The 22787-nt window shown below is 42.5% G+C and overlaps 1 protein-coding gene across 4 annotated transcripts in view; it reads right to left on the reverse strand.

Annotated features, from left to right (window-relative positions):
- The window catches only part of pde4d (phosphodiesterase 4D, cAMP-specific), a 112957-nt gene that overhangs the window by 25969 nt on the left and 64201 nt on the right, over positions 1–22787 (reverse strand). The window contains exons 1-3 of one of the 4 annotated variants that reach the window (XM_072681514.1): positions 20749–20873; positions 181–372; positions 10–46 (exon numbers count right to left, since the gene is read on the reverse strand). In XM_072681514.1, the coding sequence (XP_072537615.1) occupies positions 10–46; positions 181–372; positions 20749–20873 (354 nt within the window). Of the gene's footprint in view, positions 1–9; positions 47–180; positions 373–9391; positions 9490–10467; positions 10645–20748; positions 20874–22787 lie in introns of those variants that run through there. The other 3 variants (XM_072681515.1, XM_072681516.1, XM_072681513.1) reach the window with 3 other exon arrangements.

Consider the following 22787-nt stretch of genomic DNA (forward strand, 5'->3'; position numbering starts at 1 on the left):
CTGGCTCACCTGTGCAAAAGGGGTAACAATCATGTCATCTCCATGTCTACAGAGTTAGAGAAAACAGGTTATGTAAGACTGACTTCAGACAACATCAGCAAAAATCCATAGTAAACTGCTTTGTATAATCCAATGCGGTCTTATAAGGAAACATTGGGTCAAAGTAGGGGTCATACTTACATGTCGCTGGCGATGGAGGAGTTCCTGGACATTGACTTTGGCGAGAGGTCATAATCGCTGTCTGAGCGATACAGGAAGGACTCCCTCCGTTGACTGTGGACAAAGTTGGCCTGCAGAATGAGGCCGGAGCCTGGACTGGCCATTGGGTCCAATGGACTGCGTCCTGACGAGGTGCCATTATCCACATCGAAACTGTAAAAAAACAAAAAACAAAAGCAGAACACTGGCAGTTAGGCCTGACAGGGGATATTTCAGCATTCAAATAACACACAAATCAGTCAAATATACAATATCGTTGCTGTTCAATAAAAAACATGTATGACTATGTAAAATTTCTAAATAATGGTAACTTTATAGGAAAAGACAAAAATGTCCTTAACTTTAAATAGAAGTTAAAAATAGTTTATTCCAAGTAATTGAGAGCCTTTCTATTCATCCACAATTATTCACACAGTGTACAGAAGCAGCTACAGGGTTAAAATTATGGAGAAAACTAAAAACGGCCAAAAATGGAGATACATGGAAACACACATTCATTGGAAAACAGCGATATGCTGTTATATTTTCTGTTTTTTAAAAACATTTAACCCAAGTTTTAGTCAGTCTCAACTCCCACCAAGTACCTAGTACACCCCTTATGTCATGATGGGACCAGTACAGCACATCTTTTTGAAGTGCCGCTAACACAACGTCATTAGACTGTAGAACACCCTTGGAGGAGAGCACTAACTGCCAGATCTGCCACATCAGTTAACAGACGCCTGCACTGACTAGCATTTTGCTGAGTGATGGGGGGGAGAGGGAAGCCAGTTATGTCTCCCAGTCATGGATGGCTGTGGTATCACCAGGCATTAGTTATGTTAATGGCACTTAGACCGCGGTGCCACTCAGGAGCCTGTTATTAATTCTTTTAAAAATAAATAAATAAATGAATACAAGATCAGACCGGCCTGGTTTAGCTGGACTGTGTTGGTCTACTGTTGTGTTCAGAGTTTAAATATTAGTCCTCGTTGTCTGCTGAGTTGGTTGCAGCCACAGCAAACAAGCACTACTGTTTACAATGCTGTAAAACAGCTTTGCTTTGTTTCAACAAAGGGGATGTCAGATAGTTAACGAAACGGACTATCCCTGCAAAGTAACAAGCTTTTAATGTTTGCAGACTGGGAAATAATGGTACACAGCGTTTCAATGTCCACAGTATTATAATGCACTGCATAAAAAAAAATATATATATATATTTTTTAATAAACCCATCAAATCTATATATTTTTGAATTAATGAACATTAATTAAACAGCTATTTCAATTAATGTGTGATACAGGTTTCACATTAAAACATCACTATTGTTTATTTGTTTCGATTAAACTGGTTTGAATTTGTTCTGTACTCAAATCCTATAATCAGCTTTACCCACGTTCTGCCTCTCACGTGCAGACGGTTTAGCTTTTTATTACAAAGCACACATTTTAAAGAAGCAGACCTGCCACAGAAAGGGAGTGTAGACATTCTCAGCAATAATCGAAAGCATTATCAATGCTACAGCGAAGTTCCTGTGTACTTAAATACAGTAGGAGACGTCAGCGCTGTAAAGTTCACTGTGTTTTAATAGTTGGGCTTATCTTCCTAAGACAGAGTGCTTCGCAACCACCATGTGTCTCCGTGGTGATCCCCCTCACCTTAGCTACCTGGGCTGGCCCATAATACCCCAGGAGTATTAGTACAATCCCAAAGCTCCTGGGATTCCCTTAGGCTTGACGTAGGGCGTGACGTGGCATTACGTCTCTCCTCCTCCCGCTTACCTCACTGCCAGACCTCAGGCCCATAGTCATTGTGATTATAGAGGCCTGGCACAGCCCAGGCTGCTAACAGCTAATACTGACTAATCCGCTAGGTCTGATTTGCAAGACTGAAGCTGTCGTAACCTACTCTGCATCACAGCAGTGCTGAGAAAACAAAAAGAGGCAGCATGCATGGGTACTCATTTGCCGTCACTAGTACAGGAGATGACGGACAGTGATGTCCGTCTGAAGATCCAAAGCGGTCTGCTGAAAACACGTGTATACGTCTGGGGCCTGCCATTGTTGTGCACCCGTCTCCCATGGGCCATATCTCAGTGGCAGCCTCTTACACAATCACATACATCTACATGCATTATGAATGAGCTGCCCCAGTCTTTCTCTATGCACTTGTATGCTGAAAGACTATAAGAGGGGCCATGAACCCTGGAAAAAGACAGAAGGCCTGAATCTCTTTACAACACGTAGTACTGTTCAATTTAGATGTTTTATTAAATGGAACCTGGACTGCCAGGACATTTATGCCTGAAAAACAATGTACACCCAAAAAGGACAAAACTATTGGGTCACCTGCTCTTTCATTGTTTCTTCCGAAAATCAAGGGTATTAGAAAAAAGAGGGTATCCTGATTTTGTTGGAGTAACTGTCTTAACTGTCCAAGGAAGGCTTTCTACTAGATTTTGAAGCACTGCTAGATTTAATTGTATTGAGCAACAAGAGCATTAGTGAGGTCAGGACCTTAAATGAACACCACCCCACCTCATTCCCAACTCCCCAAACTCATCCCAAAGGTATTGGATGGAGCACCAATCATCATTCTAGAGAACACAGTTCCACTGCTCCACAGCTCAATTCTGGGTGGGTTTATACCCCTCCATCCCAAGCCTGGCCTTAGGCATGGTGCCAGTAGGTTAATGTTTATCTGCTCCTGAGTCCTATTTTCTTGCTAATACCGTGTCAGCAATTTAAAGTTGATAAATGAATTAAATGTGTCCACAAATATTTGGACATATAGTGCAATACTCCCTCTATGAGATGCTATCTTGGGTGATGGCACACTTATCGAAGCTGAAGGATATATTTGAGCTAAATTAAATATGTATCTCACTGCACCTCACAAGAGAGAGAACAATCGATGAACAGGAATTAGCCAATTAGTAGAGGGATTTTAACAATAAACATATTTTATTAGTATTGGACCTGTGCGTCGTATGTCTGATATGTCTTAACAGTCAGGGTTCTCTTTAAAAGAGTAAAAAACAAAAAATGGTCTGGAACTTATAAAAGGCAACATATAAAAGGCAAAGGATGTCTTAAACTCGGTTTAATATTTTAATAGTAAGATTTTATTGATATTTAGTTCAGATTTAAAGATATATATCTGGGGGAAAAAAGAAAAATCATTCATTTTTGCAATGACATTAACCCTTCTTAAGGTCTCCATAACAGTGTTTGTTTAAAAAGTCCAACAATCAAGTTGAACATTTTGCTCAGTTAAACCTCAGTTAGACTGCAAACAGGAGAGTTGTTTCTACTTATACTCATAAAGTTAAAACAGGGCTCTTATCCTACTTTTTTCCCTTGAGGTCCATTTGTAATGTTTGTGAATGGCATTTTGCCATTATCCTTCAGAACAAGCTCTGCTCTGATTGGCTCTTCTGTACTCTGCCTCGTTTAAAGAGCTGAGACACTCCTGAGAACTGCTGTGTGAATAGGCGGAGATGTGCAAATGTGATGGTTCCGGTGACATCAGAGGAATAGGGAATTTACAATAGGCAGTCACTACATTGTTACAGTATAGTTTCTATATACGGAAGGTTTGGACTGAGGAGCGAACCTGCAACTCAACAGTGTTTACATAATACTTTAAAATTCAGGGTTTTTTTATGATGCTGGATCTGGAACGTCCAAAACACTAATCCCGATATACTTTTTCATATCAGGGTTCTTCCGTAACTGTAAATATAGACAACAATCATGGCATCACAGCTTATCAGGAGGGGTACTTTAATAGAATTTAGAAGAATAAACTCTGGAAAGTCACTATAGTAAACACCAGGGTGACTTAAAACTGATAACTGGCAGTTTGGCTTGGAGCCAAACACCAAAGACAAAAAAAAACCCAAAAACAAAAAAAGACACCATGATCGAGATATTCTCTCTCTCTCTCCAGTCTATTATCCTTCATCACTGGTAAGTGAGCAATAAGTGATGGCCTCCATCTGTTCCTCAAACAAGGATCACTGCATGCTTAAACTCGGCTTATGTTACTCATAAACTGACACACAAACACGCAGACACACGCACATAAGCACACAGTTGCGCTGGCCCGAAACACAGCACAGTTTGTTCTTTTGGTCTAACTACCTTGAGATTTTCTTCCCCCTGATACGTAGGTCTACATGCATGCTAACGGAGACTACACATAACCATGAAATGCCATCCACATTTGAGTACAGAGCTCCCTGATATACAAGCAGAACACAGCGTATGACATACCCAGCCCCATTATGGAGGATTCTCAAAGTTAAGGGAGTGTAAACGAATGCACACTTGGTCCATGAAAGATTATCCCACATACCTAAATGCTCGAATGCGTCAGAGAGGAAGCAGGAGACAAACCAGTTCAGGTTGTTGAGTTAAGACACCCACCAGACTGAATGAGAGACTCTTAAAAGCTGAAAGGGGCCCTTTGCTCTGGAATGAGCCTAAGCAAACTTTTGTTCCTTTCTTTGTCGGAAGGATGGACAATACTGAGAACGCCTGAGACACTAAGGCCAACCAGGGGTGCAACAATACACTAAGCCCACGATTCGATTCGATCCGATTCAATTCACTTCACGATTCTTTTTGAAGAAAAATGATGCCTGATCTACTACTGAAACTGGGAAGAGCTGGGAAGCAGTGACTGGGAGGAGTGTGGTGCATGACAAGAACATGCTGGACTGGGTTGTTTAGTGGTCTTGGTTGTTTGAGTAATGTGTTAACCCAACTTCCCCTTCTGTCTAAGGGTGGAAGAAAACATTGATATATCGAAGTATCATGATATTACGTTTTACAATGCTGTATCAATTCTCAAACACAGTATTGATTTTTAATAAACAGTTTGTGTAAATGTAAAGATTTTGTGTTGTGTTTAAATATCGACCACTAGATAGCGGCGCTGTACTCTTGTTTTAGATCCCACTGTTCTGATTGGATAATGTTCAGATTTTATGCATAATGTGGCATGGTGTGGATTGTCTTAACCTTTGGTTTTAAAATGTAATCTTTTTTTTTGAAGCAATTTATCGACTTGATTACAGTATCGCAATATATCACAATCCACTGAATCGTAACACCTGTATTTTGATATATTTTGATATATTTAGACATTGTATCACCAGGTTTTTGCCAGTAGACAGTTGTACTCCTTTTGTCTTCGTCAGTGGGTTTACATTTTGTCATGCATGTTAGACCAAAACACTGAGGCAGGGCCATGAGCCCCGCCCAGTCTTTCGTGTTCCCACTTGTGTCTCCTTTGCAGCCTTGCTCTCTTGTGATCCTCCTCAGCTGTCTCAGGTTGTCTGTTTAGTATTTATACCCCTCTGTTAGCTCTCTGTCTTCATCTTGCATTGTGGATAGTGGCTTGCTGTTGTATTGTTCACTGGTCTATTCGTTTTGTGCTCATTGTTTTGGTCTACGGTTTTTGTTATTAGTTTATGTTACACTTATTTTTTATGATCATTTAATTTTCTTCTAGTATAGACCCACAAAACAGCCCTGGTTAGCACACAGAACATTATCAACACAATACAACACCCATCATACAATCAATTCAACACTATGCCAGTTCTTTATGATGCGCAGCCACATTTCCACAAATCACACTGACCATGTGTTTTTGGTGATCGGACCACATTCAGATTTTACATGTTCTCAATCAAGACAGGTGTAAACTTCCCAAGACACTCCGATTGGAATATGATTGGATCACTCAAATCACATTCAGAGGGGGTCAACAATGAATCTCGTACACTAATACTACTGTTAACTGAACATGTTTTCCATGATCGGATATCACCAGGCAAGTGGAAACACATCTATTAAAAAAACCCAAAAAACATAAAATCGAGTGATTATAATTCCTGGGGTGCTTTTTAATGAGAGGTCAAAGTATATCCAGATACTATTCGGATATAATATGCATGCTTATGCCAGGTGGAAACAGGCGCACGGTTTCATTTTGAAGAAGACATTATACACTCCTATGGCCAACAGCATTTCTTACTCATATTCTGGCAATGGTAAAAGCTCAAACTTGGAGACATTGGAGATCATTTTTACAGAGAATATTTCAAGCCTCCGGAGCAGGAGGCAGGGAGTGTTGGAATAGAGGTAGAATAAATAGCGTAAAGCAGCCAAAACCACTTGAAGGAATTTAGATGTTTTATTACTCAGTACTTTTAGTCTGACAGGAGACAGAGAACACGTAAGCATTTTTAAAGCCATTGGATCAAATCTTTGCCATTGGAATTAGGCAATGAAACCACAACAGCTAACTACACTCTCAGTAGTTTGTAGCTAATCTGAGCCTTTTAGCACCACAAACCAGCAGCAGTAAGTAGAAACTGCAGATAATGAAGATATGATCCTACAACAGCTAGAGATGACAATACCACATTTTCTTTTCCCACACTAGCGGTTCAAATCTTGATAACTGACCTGAGAACACTAAAGTACTTCATTAGGAAGGGCATCTTAATGTCAGCTATTATTATAGCAAGTTATCAAAAAATCACTTCAGTAGTTTTCCAGAAGGAGTGGTCAGGTAAGACGACAGACACGTCCTGAAAGGAAAAAGCAAATCAGCCTCACAGATTGTGCTGAAGGCCTCAACAGCACGATTACTTCAACAGCATGCATGCTTTACTCTACGGTAAAGCAGATGTTCCATTCACCGGATTAATGTACTGTTGTGTAAGGAGCATTTTTCCATACATACTTCATACACTTACTAATACTCTGTTCAGTCTCTTTTTGGTCTCAGAACAGCTTCCATTCTTCGAGGCACAGATTCCACAGGAAACATTCCTTTGAGATTCTACCCCATGTAGACATGACTGCATCACATAATTCCTTGCAGACTTTCATGCTCTAAATCTCCAGTTTGACCACATCTCACATCTACTGGATTCATCTGAAAGCCACTGAAGAACACTGAACTCACTGCCATGTTTAGGACCTGCTTGGTACATGGTTATGCTGGAAGTAGCCATCAGAAGTTGGGTAAACTATGGTCATTACGTGATGCGCTTCCCAGAATAAATACTCTAATAGGCCGAGGCTCTATTTTCTCTCTGTCTTCTACAGTCCAGCTGTGGTGAGCCTGTGCCCACTGCAGCCTCAGCTTTCTGTTCTTGACTGACAGATGTGAAACCCAACAAGGTTGTGATGTGTTGTGCATTCTGAGATGTTTTTCTGCTCACCACAGTTGTGCAGAGAGGTTATCTGAGTTACTGTAGTCTTTCTGTCAGATCAACCTTACAATCATGCCACGCTCAAAAACACAGAGGTCACATTTTCCCCCCACTCTGATGGCAGATGTGAAAATTGGCATAAACATACTACATTTCGGTTTAGGTCAGAGTTAGGTCAGGTTTAATGTCCTTCTGTATTGTCTCCACACTCTTTCAGTGTCCGGGTCCCCAAAAGCCAGTTCTAGAGGACGATGCAGAACCACATGAAAGTTAATGTAGTGTAGACCATGAATTGGATCCCTCTTTGAGTCAGCAAAGTACTGCTTCGATGGCAGGACAGTATTTGGAGGCTCCTCACAGGGTTGGGACGAGAGGCGGTGGGAGGCGGGGTTAGCAACATGGTTATTAGTGCAGATAAGACCCTCTACATTCAGGAGATAACAGCTTCTCATGGTTCCCTCACACACATACACAGTTGAACACTGGCACCAGTGCACCAACATGTGCAGTCCTCTGTTGGCAGTAGAGTCAAAGAGAGCTCGGTTTAATGCTTGAGGACTGAGATCACAAATGAAAGTGCTTCCAGTCTGCACTGCTTTTCTAGTCCAATATAAGGTATTATATATTCTCAGTATAAGTAGAATATTTCAATTTTTAACATGGATTTCAGAATCTTTTGCTGCCGGGCCTGTTTGTTTTAATGATGGCATGTATTTGAGCTAGCATGGACTCCATGGGTTTGTTAAAGACTGTAATGAGTAGAACAAATCCACCTCAGAGTCTTCCTATATTCGAATAATGATCTAGAAATACTGCAGAATCCTGAATATGTCTTCTTTAATGAACCCATTTAATACAATTTTACACTTATTTTGGAGTTTAAAGAGAAAAATCCCAGAGTTTTAATGTATTTTCAGACTTTTAGGCTTAGACATCTGATCTAAGATCAGCTATGTTGTATTGAACTATACTTTCTCTGAGAAAATACACTAATAAGCCATAACATTAAAACCTGACTGGTGATGTTAAGAACATTGGTTATCTGCTTACAATGACACCAGTCAAGGGGTGGGATATGCAGTATATATTAGGCAGCAACCCAGCCAACATGCTCATATGGGCCTCACATGGTTGCAGCATGGGCTAGGTTGGTTCAAAGTGGAAATGGGCTCAGAGTGGGTTTGTACACTGGGACCCAGTAGGGCTTCTCAAATAATCTCACCCTAATCTCACATGGGTCCATCTAGATCTACATCTAGGCCCTATGTGCAGTGTACAACCTAGATGGGGCCCATGTTTAACCCCTCACGGTGCCATCACTGACCCTGATGGGCATCCATATGCGGGGCCATCGTGGAACCCGTGGACAGAATTTAATGGTACCCAGTTGGGCTACCAATACACACCCCACATGGGCATGTTCGCTTAGAAGTGAACAGTCAGTTATTGAAGTTAATGCGCTGGAAGCAAGGAAAACGGGCAAGCGTAGGGATCTAGGACACTAAGACAAGGACCAAAATGTGATGACGAGTCAGAACATCGCCAAAACATCACGCAGGGCTTGTGGGGTGTTCCTGGTACGAAGCAGTCAGTACCTACCAAAGGTGCTCCAAGAAAAGATAACCTGTGAACTAGAAACAGGGTCTTGGGTACCCCTAAGCTTATTGATGTGATCCATGGAGGTTCTACCTCACAACTTACAGGATCTTCTGCTAACGTTTTGTGGGGATGCCTTTACAGGTCAGAGCTGTTTTAGTGGCATGAAGGGAACCTACTCAACAGTTTTAATATCAGGCTGATTAGATTTTATCACTATGTCAAACGTCCAGATCAGTGTGACAGCGCTGGAGAGAAGACAGAAAGCTTGAGCTGCACAGTAGGGTAAACAAATTGCTGAAAGCAGCAATACAAAGTGGACCTGCCCACAAAGACCACAGGCAAAGCCTAAACACTCACCACTGCCCTGTCCTCGGCCAGTACGTCAAGCAGTGTAACAAGGAACGTCATCCCCTCCTCATAACCTCCTGACCTCTTGATATTAGTGCTGAAGAGCACGGACACTGCAATGCATTCCCTCAAAGTCATGTTTACTTAGCTGAAAGACTTTATTGATAGTGATGACATGCAACATTCCTAAAGGGGGCTCTCTGTACCACACCCACTGCCCTCTAACTTACATTCACAACACACAAACACACACACAACCGTCCATCCCCACACATATGCATTCTAAAGCACAAATCGACTATTCCTCAAAAAACTAGCAACTTATTCATAATAGCATAGCTGCTTAATAGGAAATGTTATCATGAGCTTAAGCAAAAAACAGCTTCACTGAATACAAGACTGATCATGGAGATTAACTGACAACTTGTCTACGCCAGCATGCTCTACCTCAGAGACTATAATAAGCACAGGAATATAGGGAACAAGATGGGACAGGAGAAAGGAGGCCAAGCTATCTGCCCTGCAGCAGCATGTCAACAGCACCCATTCAGGCCTAGTGTGCTAATACAGAAACATCTGGCACCCAGGAGCAGTGTTAAAAACACGGCCCGTATTCACACACGGCTGAGCTGCAAACCCTAACATTTATGTAGTTCACTTTTAAAATGTCAGCAGCTGTCAAACACTAGTGATTCATCTGTAGCACAGAGTTAATCGACAGGACATTTAACGGACAGTTAAGTCCATGCACTGCAAATATTAACACTAGCTAACTGGACGGTGGGCTTCCAAAGAGCAGGAATAAGACGAACGAGAGAGAGAACAGGAACCAGAATAGAACTCGCTGGATGTTTTCAAGTTGCGCAGACGTGAAGCTGGAGGAAGCAGGCTGTTGTGAAAGATGGTGAACAGAAGGAAATCTGAACAGCTGGCGGAGGGAGAGGGAAGATAAGAAAAGGCCAGGGGAACGGCACACGGACACGGCGGAGCGGAAAGGAAGCCGCAGGACATCAACAAGCAGAAGAAGAAAGAGAAAGAATCAGACGCAGGTCGTTAAAGTGTTAAATGAAGAGTTTGAGCTTTACCCTTCAGCTGTCTTCAGGGAGCTGGTGGAGCGCGAGCGAGGCTTCATAACAATGCTCATGGTGACCACCGGGCACTACCCCTGCTAGCGCCAGTGTTACAGCTCACCCAGAGTGTGTTTGATTAGTCCTCACGTGTTTCCCCCCCTGCACTCCCCCCAAAGTGGGCAGAGAGAGGCCGGTCTCCGGTCTCCACTCGGCTCACACAGTCCTCTGCTCTCCCTGCACTTTCACACTCGCACAAGTAGCGCTGCAGTGTTTTCACCACGCCCACCGTTACTACACCAGGGGGAGAAGCTGTCCAATCTGATCACTCGCTTGCTCTCTCTCTCTCTCTGACACACACTCCTCCAATCTGCCTCTCTCTCCTTCTACCCAAACATCTCTACTATTTGCCTTCTCCTCAACCTTTCTCTCTCTTGCCCGTTCTCCCTAACTCTCTCTTTAGCCTTCAACCTAACCCTCTCTATCCACCTTTTCCACAACCCCCCCCCCCTTCTCCAATACACACACACTTATTCTCTGTGCCTCATGCACTCCTTCCTTTTCTCTCAGTAGGATCCCACTGCACTGGTCTCAGGTAACACAGACCCCTATGGACTTTAGAGAGCTTCCCTGGAGCATGCAGCTCCAAGAAGTGAGACTCCAGTCCTGGCTCTTGCCTCAGTTGCACACATTAGACAATTTTCTCAACAGCTTACTAATAAGTGTTCAGTTCTTCTAGACAGTGTGACTTGAAGTACACACTGGGCATCAGTGTGGTGGAGGCCCTGCGTCCACCAGAAATCATTAAAAGCTTGAGCTGGGTATATTTTATTGTATCATGATGAATTTTGTTATCATGATACACTTTGTACTTTTCTACGCATATGGAGTATATCGTCAGTGCTTAAAGAACACTGATCAGCTGCAGGTTTCATTACTAACAGTGTTATTAGACTGGTTTAATTAGATGAAGAGCAGCAGATGTTAAATATAAATCACTGTATTGTGTAAATGTCTTTAAATGTCGTGATATAGTGTTTTTACCATATCGCCCAGCCTTATTAAAAACAGTGAACAATCCACAGGAGCAATGAAGAGCCTGTTTACACCTGCCAATATCATGTGCTCATATCTGGATAGTTTTCATTTTACTTCCTGTTTCTCACTGAGGTGGTCCAGCTCTACGAGACTGTGGTGCTGTTTCCACGATGAGTGTGAAATAGCCAATGGTTCTCACATTCCTGTTTCAGAAAATCCTAAGGACTATTTAACCCTCAAGGGAACACATACCGTCATACTGTGAGCTGTGGTTGATCATCTACACGTAAATACACACTCAGTGGGAGCCAGAGAGGGACAGAGAGAGAGAGAGAGAGAGAGAGAGAGAGTGAGAGAGTGAGAGAGTGAGAGAGAGAGAGAGAGCGAGCGAGCGAGAGAGAGAGAGAGAGAGAGAAAGAGAGAGCGAGAGAGAGAGAGAGTGAGAGAGCGAGAGAGAGAGAGAGCGAGCGAGCGAGCGAGAGAGAGAGAGAGAGAGAGAGAGACAAAGAGAGAGAGAGAGAGAGAGAGAGAGAGTGAGAGAGTAAGAGAGAGAGAGAGTGAGAGAGAGAGAGCGAGCGAGCGAGAGAGAGAGAGAGAAAGAGAGAAAGAGAGAGAGAGAGAGAGTGAGAGAGAGAGAGTGAGAGAGAGAGAGAGAGAGTGAGAGAGAGAGAAAGAGAGTGAGAGAGTGAGAGAGTGAGAGAGAGAGAAAGAGAGTGAGAGAGAGAAAGAGCGTGAGAGAGAGAGCGAAAGAGAGGGAGAAAAAACAACAGAACTTTTCCAACAGAAATAATTTGACTTACTTTCCAACACAGAAAGCACCTGCTGAATGTAAAACTCCTATGTGACATCAGTTGTAAAAATCGCAACACAGATACATTTTATTTGACGATACATCCTGAGCCTTTTTAGGTGTAAACAGCCTTGAGCTATGAGTGTAAATGTGGATGCTAATGAAAACTGAATATGCAAGTGCACAATTTACTAAGGCTATTAAAAAGAGTTAAATACTACTATTAATAATAAGAATAATACTAATATACTATTATGATCATATATAAATTTGTCCTGATTGATTTGTTTTTGGTGTGTTTTGGTCCCAGTGATTTTTTAAAAGCAGTGGCGGGACGGAGCAGAGCAGGCCAGGTGGATGTTGAGTGTGTAGAGTGAAATTACACACCCTGAACCTGAACTCCATCTGCTGCCAGCATGTTTACATTCACTTGTATATGCAGTATCATGACCTCTTGAACCATCTGTTCATTATTCAGTTATCAACAACAAGACTACTCAATTGTTCACTATTAGTCCTATAAAATGTGTAGGTTATGTATTTCTGAAAGTGAAGAAGTGTGTGCCAACACATGTTAGGGCTTAAGGGGCTTCTCCTCGTGTCACTACTAAGCCTCACAGGTACTGACGCAGATCCATTAAGGAAATGTTCATCTGTAACTGACCAGTGTCATAATGAGCATGTGGTGGCGTTTACAGCGGATTTCCTGTGGTTTAACACCCTATTCAGCATTTTAAACCACCACGGTGGGTGTGGTGGAACATGTGTTATGTAAAAGAGACATCAGAAACACGCGTTCAGGCTTTACTTCACTTACTGACATTATAAAACTACTCTGGCTTAGCTGAACTGGCAGCCACTACACCTTCTGTTTAAACTCATGCTTAGTAAACTCAGAGTTGGGCTGTCTTTATTTACTTATGCTATAAAATAAAGCATGTATTCAGAGTCAGCAGCCGCAAAAATACCAACTTGGCTCTGAATAAAAACATTTCAGGAAACAATGGCCAAAGAGGTGCCATACAACACTGCCCTCTGGTGTTGAAAAGACGAAACTGCTTCTCATGTTGTGGATTCTATTCACCTCTGTAGGCAGAAATTAGATCTGTTTGAGACTCTGCATATAAATACACACACTGCCCAAACCTTACATAATCCACCTCCATTAAAAAGAGATGTTTATGTTTATGAGATGTTTATGTTGTATGTGTATGTACTGTATGTGTGTTCTGAGCCTTTACCTATAGTAGGGGTGTAAAACTGCATGGATGCATTATTCTGAAGGTGATGATTGTCACTACAAAATTGAAGACCATAACTACAACAATGTCATATATTTTTTAAACATGCAATTTTTTAACTCTTCATGCAGTTGATTAGTGTTATTTAAGCACTGATGATACCAAGTAAATGCATGGAAATATGTAATGAGATGTAAATATGTACTGTAGATTTATTTATTAGTCTCTCACTATTTCTCAGTTTCCACAAGGTGTCAATTAATCTGCATTTCATTGGATATAACTGATTATTAAATTTTTCAGCAAAGTAATTCAGCTTAAATAAAATTTTGTGTATTGTCAAGTGTTTACATGACTGCAGGCATGCTGACCTTTCATCCCCAAGTTAAATGTAGTTCTCAAGATTTTTAAAGATCTTTAAATGCAATTAAATACTAAATTACGAACAGAAATTTGCACTTTTCAGAGTAACTCACTAATTTATTGATGTGTGTCTGTGTGTGTGCTAGCTCAACTGCAGGTAATACTATTTTAATCTCATGAACAACCCACTTTATTCAGTATAAGGCAACAAATTTGTGAATTTGAATTTAAGATAATTATTACAAAAATAGTTATTTGTTACTTATTCCTTTGCAAAATGTAATCTTTTTAGAACCTCCAGATCCGGTCCTGCTCACATCTGTGCGTTTTTATTTTGTAAACTAAAGAATAGCAATTTAACTGCTTGGGAGATCTAAGGTTTAACGCACAGAGTCGATTCCTAACCTGTAACCGAATTCAGAGAGAAGGTCAGAGATTTACAGCCCTAGAGTTTATCTGCGAGAGTACCTGCGAGATTTGAAGTAGCGCTTCCTCTTCTTGCCTTTAGGAGAGTTCATGTTGAGAGCTAGCTGCCATCACACGCTAACCACCTCAGGAGAGAGAGCCAGTAGTTCTGCAGGACCTGCACACCGGACTCCGCTGAGGCTAATGTCACAATACTGAGCTCCAGGTTCCTGTGAGAATGCCCACGTCACTGTCCCCCGACCTCCCTCTATAATCCCATCAAATCCTAGTCTGGCCTTGTTGACCGGCTGCCAGCGTATTTCACAGTGCAGCTGTGCAAAGACGGGCTTTCCCTTCTCAACACGGACACATATCAGTCCACTAAAGGCACCTAGGGGAGCAGTGACAACTGGTGGCTCTCAACAAAAAGCTGAGAGTTCAATCAAACACTAGAACTACCTGGTCCAATTCCACAGCTACAATCTCAACGCCTAACTGCTCTTGGTGTGCTGGTATTTCAATAGAAAGCCACAATACTGCACAGCTCTGTTGTAGGTGAAGTATCTCCAGAAGAAATTAGTCAGAAGATTAAATACATGTTCTGATTTCAGTGTGGAGTCTTTCTGAGAACTGAGTTTCACAATCACGCTGACGTTTAGTGTGAACAACGCTCCTCAGATAATGATGATTCACCACTGAAATGCTTCATCAGAATCAGCTTCCTGGCTTAGTACGCTTGTATTATTGGGAGATGTGTTTGTTTGTGAAATTAGGGTTTAGTAGGGGTGTAAAGATACACGATATTCAGAGTTTGTTCAGATCTGATTCATTAGTGTCTCGGTTTAACAAAGTTTTCATCAGGTAAAAAACAAGAAGTGGCTAAAAAGTGACTTACATTAATAACGGTAATGTTATCTGAAATATGCTCTAGCCACCAGCTAGTACATTAGCCCCAACTATGGTTGGCAACTGTCCCATAAAATATGGGAATCCTACTATAACTAAAAGACGTGTTTCGTACAGAACTGATACAGGACAGGTATTTGTTTGAATTTTTAAGGTTTGAATATTAAGACAGAGCTTTAAAAGTCAAGATTTGTATGAGAAATATGGATCCCCTGCTGCTCTCCCTCAGCCAGTCTATCATGTTATAATGTTACTGTAACAATGATCACTTTCCCTGTAAACCTTAGTAAGGTGAGTTTAGCTGGGCCAAGTTTGTTTCAGTTCATGAACCTAAATCTCCCATGAAGTGAGTGAGGACATCTGTGGGGGTCACCTGGGGCGTCTGAGGTGAACATCTCAGACTCAGTAAGTCCATTATAAATAGGAGTGTAACTGAGCCATTTAGCACAACAAGCTTTTCACACTCACACTGATTTGAGTCCGATACGGGTCTATGCTCACTGCCTGTTATAATGTAATGTGCACCATATGGACAATATGTTATACTTATATACAGACATACACGGATCAGCCATAACATTAACACCACCATTAACTCCTTGTTTCCGATCTACTCATACCAGAACAACATAATGTAACACGGGAATGACCCACCAGCCAAATCATATCTGCTCTATGGTGTATATACATACATACATACATACATATACACACATACATATATACAGTGCGCAGGAACACCCACTGATTGTATGCTTGTCCAGCTGCAGCCCTACAAACCGAGCCTCAGACTGAACAATGCCTCATGCTGACTTCAAGTGTGAAAAGAAAAACCCCTAGTGCTGGGCTGGGGAGCAGAAGAAGCTGTTCTGAGTGATGAGTGATGGAGCTCTATTTAAAACTTTTAGGGTTAGAACTAATCTGCTATCACCAGAACCTGACCTCACTTATGCTCTTTTTACAGTAGTACTTATGGAGGGTCCCATAATCTAGCTATCTGAAGTGTTTGTGAGGCAGCACATTCGATAAATGAAGGGGTTAATGTTAGAATACATGTTCCTTAACCAGCTAGTGTAGCTAGTGTAAAGTGCTCCTTAAAAACAAAAAGGTTAGTGTTATGGTTAGCTACATCATGTCATTAGCTGTTTAGCTTAAAGCTACACTATGCAGCATTTTTACCCTAAAATACAGCTTCAGAATCACTGTGACGCTCCACTGACTAAATAGGGAGAATAGCTTCTACAGCATTGCTACTTCAGGCTTGGTCCGTTTCTAAGCAAACCCTGCTGTGAACCCTGGTATGAACACTATAAGAACTAATCTGACCAAATGCAGAGCGGTGCACGGGCATGGGTTCAACCCTGCCCACTCACTCCACCAATGCCATGCTGTCCGCATCTGCCCGCATCATTATGGGTGAGTCTCTGTGCAGATCTGCCCACGTTTCTCAGCTTTAACTTCTGTCCGACGCCTAGTGGGGCTGTGTCCCAAATAACACACTACCACACTACACAGTGGTGCAAAACTAGTCACCATTAGAACTTCATTCATTAGTGTTGTGGCCTCAGTATAGTAAAGACGTGTGCGAGTTAGGATGCAGCCATAGTAACGTTACATTTTACAGCTTTAACGTACGTCATTCCGTGAATAAATTAGCATGTGTGCAAATTTATCATAAACATGGTTTAATATTGATATCAAGATGATATGATTTAGTCAGACAGGTTTAAGGATTCAGTGGTTAGATAAAAAAAAAATGAGCATGAACAGTATTAGTATGTCAGTATGAACGCAAAGCAAACCAGAACGTAAATATGACAATGTATCATGTCCGTGCTTGATCCGGACCAAAGGAACTGAACTGCAAGTATGAACACACCCGAAGTCCGATACAATTGATCCATCTGCTCCGGGTAATGTCTGGAAAAGTTCTTGGTTACTGTGCATGTCTGAGAGGGGCTACAGTGTATCACTGTTCATTCTAGACGGCTGCTGGTTGTAATGCCACTTCCAGAGCTTCAGATTTCTGGAGCCGAATGATAGTTTAAGGCTTGAGCAGCAAAACATGCTGTTGCAATTGTTTTTGTAATTGGTAGAAATGTCTGTAACAGTGCTCTGCCCCTTCGCACAGCATGCTCAACAGACTGAGACGCTCTCTTAGTGTGGACATTTTAAATGGCCATTACCATATGGTATATTGCACAGCGGGGATCAGTGAAGCAGATCTACAGTGAATACTAATGGAGCTCAGAATCACACTCCTGAATCAATGACGGCTATTCTCCAATCTGCCCAGTGTGAAGATAGCAGGTTATTCCAGGGGTGCTGCAGAATCACAGCTCTCGCACATCTCCTCTCCCGTTCCTCCCAACTGGAGTGGCCTTTATGAAGAGCGAGGCTGCCCGTCAGCCTTATCATCACCAAATAAAGGTTAAAAATAACACCCTCTGTAATGAAGCAGAACAACATCCTCCACTGCCTGAATGTCACTGCTAATGATCCCGAACATCAGCGATCTGCTCTCTAATCACTCCAAACTGATTTAGCCTGTAATTCTTAAAACCGAAGCTAATTGGTAAAGTTAAAAAACGATCATCTCTGATTTGAACAACGTTAACAGGGAACAGATGGTGTGTATCAGTAAGGTATGGCTTATCTTCGCCCTGCATATACAATTAGCCCATCTCTGTGTGACAGTGGACTATACACTCAGCCCACTCATAGGCCAACAGCTCCCTGTTAGCTAATATTGATCACAGAACCAACAGCAGTTACACCTAATATGCACGCACCAGCCACCTTGACCACTTTATGAGGTTCACCTACACTATGTGTCCAAATGTTTGTGGACGCCCCTTCTTATCTGTGAATTCAGTGCATTAATACCCATCGGTGATATAGGTGTTCTACTGAAAAGCATGTCCATTCGAATGGGGGCGCTCTCAAGGAGATGCACATGACCCTAAGGTCACCATGTTCAAAGTGTTGGCTAAAGGGGTATAAAACCTCTAGTGCTGGGCTGGGGAGCAGCAGAATCCGTTCTCTTAAGTGATGAAACTCCATTCAAAACTCTAGGAATGAACTGGAGCAGCATTTGTGATCCAGAACTAGTCATTACATTGCATTAATGGTGATTAAACCTGCAACCCATTCATCATTGATTGCTGGACTTACACAAGCAAGGTAAAGCCACCAGATAGTAAGGGTGAGGGTATTACACATTGCTTTTACTGTCCACCATGCAAAAGCTGATGCTCTAAATGCTATTCCCCAAATACTTTCCATCATTTATTTAGAAGCAAGCTGTTTTGGTACACCTTTAGGCAGTGATTTCCTGATACACACAAACTGCAAATCTCCTCAACACATTTAGCAAAACTGTGAACACTGTTTTATTTTTTATCAGAAAGCACAGAATGCTGACAGGACAAAAACACTGCCATTCAGTACAAAGACAACACTCTTAATCCTTTGCAAAAAGAGAAAAATGACCAAAATTCAAGTAAGATTTAAATTGTTAATGCGTGTAAAAGCAGGTGCTCAAGGAACAAAAGAAAGGCAGAAGACAATGCACAAGTACAACAAAGCACGGGCAATTTGGCAGCAAGGGCAGCAATACTGACAAACATCTCAAATTCTCAAGCGTGTTGTCCTGCATGCTTCACCAAAAATTACATAGTGTGATTTTAAGGCACAGAATGCTAAGGTAAGTTATTGCCGTCCAGAGGATGCCAGATTGGACTCTGCTTGAACGGTAAAAAACTAGCATCGTAACTGGATTGGACTTAACCTAAACCTAAACTGCAGTCCACGCATCTTCACTTTCTTAAACACGTTACTGTCACAATTTATATCAATATCATAGATCCCAGATTAGAACCTACCCCAACTAATTCACCAACTAATTGCTTTGGCATTAGGATTAATAACTGAATAATAAACATAGGGTTCAAGTTAAAACAACTTGATACATGATCCATTAAAATATGCTGGATTGGCCTGGATTGCAAACCACTGGATCGGACAGGGACATCCCTAATAAATTTGTTTTTAAGGGTTACAAAAGAAAAAAAAAAACTGAACAAAGAAAAGGCCATGGAAAGAGAGAGTGCCATCCTTTTGTAGCGTTCATACATAGATTAAAACTACTCTATTTATGCTCTGTATTATTTCAACATTAATAAACTAACCTTTCTTTTCCAGCAATTCCAAAGAGAGACCAAATATGTGAAAATGTTCAGCTCTCTGACCAGCCAGTTGGACTGTGTGTGTGTGTATGTTTTAATGACAGCAGCACTGGGAACATATCTGATAGCAGCACTGTTGCCCAGCATTCAGCCCCTCTACCTGAAATAGGCACCTGCCCACACACACATATACACACACACACACACACGCGCATAGGCACAATGTCATTGAGCCTGTATTGCCGATATTGACCCATGGCTGTTTTCCCGTGCAAACAACAGAACTGTAGATACGGTCCTGCTTTTGACACAGTTCTATTATGAGAACACTAGCACCAAAGTGATGACCCAACACACGGCTAGACATTTATAACTCCTGACAAGGTCCAATATTAGCAGAGCAAAAGTCATTATTGCCACTGAAGAGATGCCATTCAGCCCCTCACGGCCAGCAGACCTGGAGATAAGGCAGCGTTAAGCACGGGGCAGGGCTTTAAAAGGTTCCTACAGATCAATATCCTCATAACCACTAGTGTTCCCTATTATTGATGACTGTGCAGAGCGTGGAAACCAGGGAACACGATACCGCGTCTCATTCCTCTCTGCTAAAGCTCATGTGTTGCAACCCTGTGGACAAAACGTCCAGTCCAGGCAAAGCTCACACCCCAAAAAAAGCCAACCGCTGCATACGTTAAAGCACCCCCTTCACACACACTCTTCACAGACAGTTCTCAAGTACACTACGTGTCCAAATGTTTGTGGACACCCCTTCTAATGAATGCATTCAGCTAATATCAGTTGAACCCTTTGCTGACACAGATGGGCAAATGCGCCCACAGCTTGTCTAGTCACTGTATTAATGCCAATAGAATAGGACTCAGATAGCAGGAGCAGATACACATGAACCTGTTGGCACCATGCCTAATGCCAGATTTGATCTAGAGGGGTATAAAGCCCCCCTAGTGTTGAGCTGTGGAGCAGTGGAACTGTGTTCTCTGGAATGAAGGTTGGTGCTCCATCCAATTTATCGGGATGAGCTGGGGAGTTGAGGGTGAGGTGGGCTGGTGATCATCCAACATCCTGACCTCACTAACGACATTGTTGCTGAACACAACAATCAAATCCTCACAGCAATGCTTCAAAATCTAGTTAAGTGTCTTCCCTGGACAGTAGAGACCCTGGACTTGGAGGAAACAATCAAGCAGAATGAGCAGGTGTCCCAATATTTTTGTCCATATAGTGTACTTCCAGTGCGAACTTGCAGTGCACACCTTCAGACGCAAGCTACGTCCAAATCTATCAGGAAATCAAGCCTGGCAGAAGCACCCGGCCAAAGCACGTCTACTTCAAACAAGTCAGTCAACTTTACCATCTCCTCCTGCCTTTGATGTCAATGGGCTTGTTAATGGCGTACGGAGAGCCGTTGATGCAGGCGCTGCGGTAGCGGGCCACCCTCTCCAGAGAACAGAGCTCCGAGCTCACGGGCAGACTCATGGCTGAGGGACCAGAGTGCACGCAGTGACCAACAGCAGCAACGACACAATGACCACTGCCCCGTACGAACGAACGCACGCGCAGCACAGCCTCCCCTCTGTGTGTACCAGCTGAGAGTGGAAGAAAGAGCAAAAGAAAATGTGTAGGTGGAGGGAGGGTGTGTGTGTGTGCGCGCGAGTGTGTGTGTGAGTAAGAGAGAGAGAGAAAGAGAGAGGGAAAATAGTGAAAGAAAGGAGGGAACAGAATGGGAGTGCAAAGGAGAGATAGGGAAGCGAGAGGGGGTGTGTGAAAGAACGAGAGGGAAGAAGACAAGTAGAGCAAAAGCAAGATGTGGAAGACAGAGAGGGGGAGAGTGTGCGAGAGCTGAAAAGTTAGAGAGAGGAAAGAGGGTGAGTGAGAGAGAGGGGAAAGAAAGAGAGAGGTGAAAGAGTGATGCAAAAGAAAGAAAGGGAGGGGCAGAGAGAGAGAGAGAGAGAGAGAGAGAGAGAGAGAAAGAAGAGAGAGAGAGAGAGAGAGAGAGAGAGAGAGAGAGAGAGAGAGAGAGAGAGAGAGAGAGAAAGAGAGGGTAAAAGAAAGAGGGGAAGCGAGAGAAAGAGGGGATTCAAATGAGTGGAAAGACAAGCAGTGATAAAACAGAAAGAGGGAATGGAAGAGGGTAAAAAAAAGAGAGAAAGAGGAAGAGAGAGAAGGAGAGTGTGAAAGAAAGAGAGAGAACACAGGCAAAGCAAAAGAGAAATAGAGGGGAGAGAGAGAGCACAGAGAGACAGAGAGAGGAAAGGAGTGTGGGGGAAAAAGAAGGAAGACAAGAAGGGCAAAAGACAGCTAGATAGAGAAAAGAGAGATGGGGCTTTCTTTCAAGAGAGAGAGAGGGGAGTGTGAAATAAGAGAGGGAAGACAGTAGAGCAAAGGACAGGCATACAGAGGTAAAGAGAGGGGCTTCATTTTGAGAGAGAGAGGGGGGGGAGACAAGTAGAGCAAAAAAGATTATAGGGAAAAGAGAGAGAGAGAGAATGAGAGAGAGAGAATGAGAGAGGGAGGGAGAAAGAGAGCTTTCTTTCACGAGGGGGCCATAAAGGAAAGAGAGAGTGAGAAGAGATGGCCAAGCAAAAAAAAAAAAAAAAAAAAAAAAGGGGGGGGGGGGGGAGTGTGTGAAAGAGGAAATTACAAGAAGGAAAAAAGAGAATGAAGAGAGGAGAGCGAATAAGAAAAAAAGAGAGCAAAAGTGAGTGTGTGTGAAAAGAGAGAGTACAGAAGGAGAACGAGAGAGAGAGAGAGAGAGAGAGAGAGAGAGAGGAGAGAGAGAAAGAGAGAGGAGAGAGAGAGAGAGAGAGAAAGAGTGAGAGAGAGAGGAGAGAGAGAGAGAGAGAGAGAGAGAGAGAGAGAAAGAGTGAGAGAGAGGAGAGAGAGAGGAGAGAGAGAAAGAGACAGAACGACAGAGAGAAAGAGAGACAGAACGACAGAGAGAGGAGAGAGAGAGGAGAGAGAGAGAGAGAGAGAGAGAGAGAGAGAGAGAGAGAGAGAGTGTGTGAGAGAGAGAGAGAGAGAGAGAGAGAGAGAGAGAGAGAGCAGTAAAAACAATTAAGGCACTTTAATAAGGAGATTGGAGCCAGTTCAACAGTGTGCATGTTGTGTGTGTGTGTGTGTGTAGGTTTGTGTGTACACCCCTACTCTGGTTTCTTGGAATTCTTCTTGATTTACAGCCATTTGTAGGAGGCTTTTATGTCCAGAGTCCCTTGGCCTAATAAGCGAGGCGGGAGTGACGTAGATGGAGAACATTATCAATCCAGCAAGCCGATCCTGCTGCCACTTCATCTCTGCTTAGAGCCAATTTAGCTCATGAAGCAGCTGATTGCCTTTTTACCATCTAATACATTCACCTCTGCATTCTGGATCATGATGGATTGCACTGCATGC

The sequence above is a fragment of the Salminus brasiliensis genome, chromosome 6 (genome assembly GCF_030463535.1).
Source record: "Salminus brasiliensis chromosome 6, fSalBra1.hap2, whole genome shotgun sequence".
Taxonomy (NCBI): domain Eukaryota; kingdom Metazoa; phylum Chordata; class Actinopteri; order Characiformes; family Bryconidae; genus Salminus; species Salminus brasiliensis.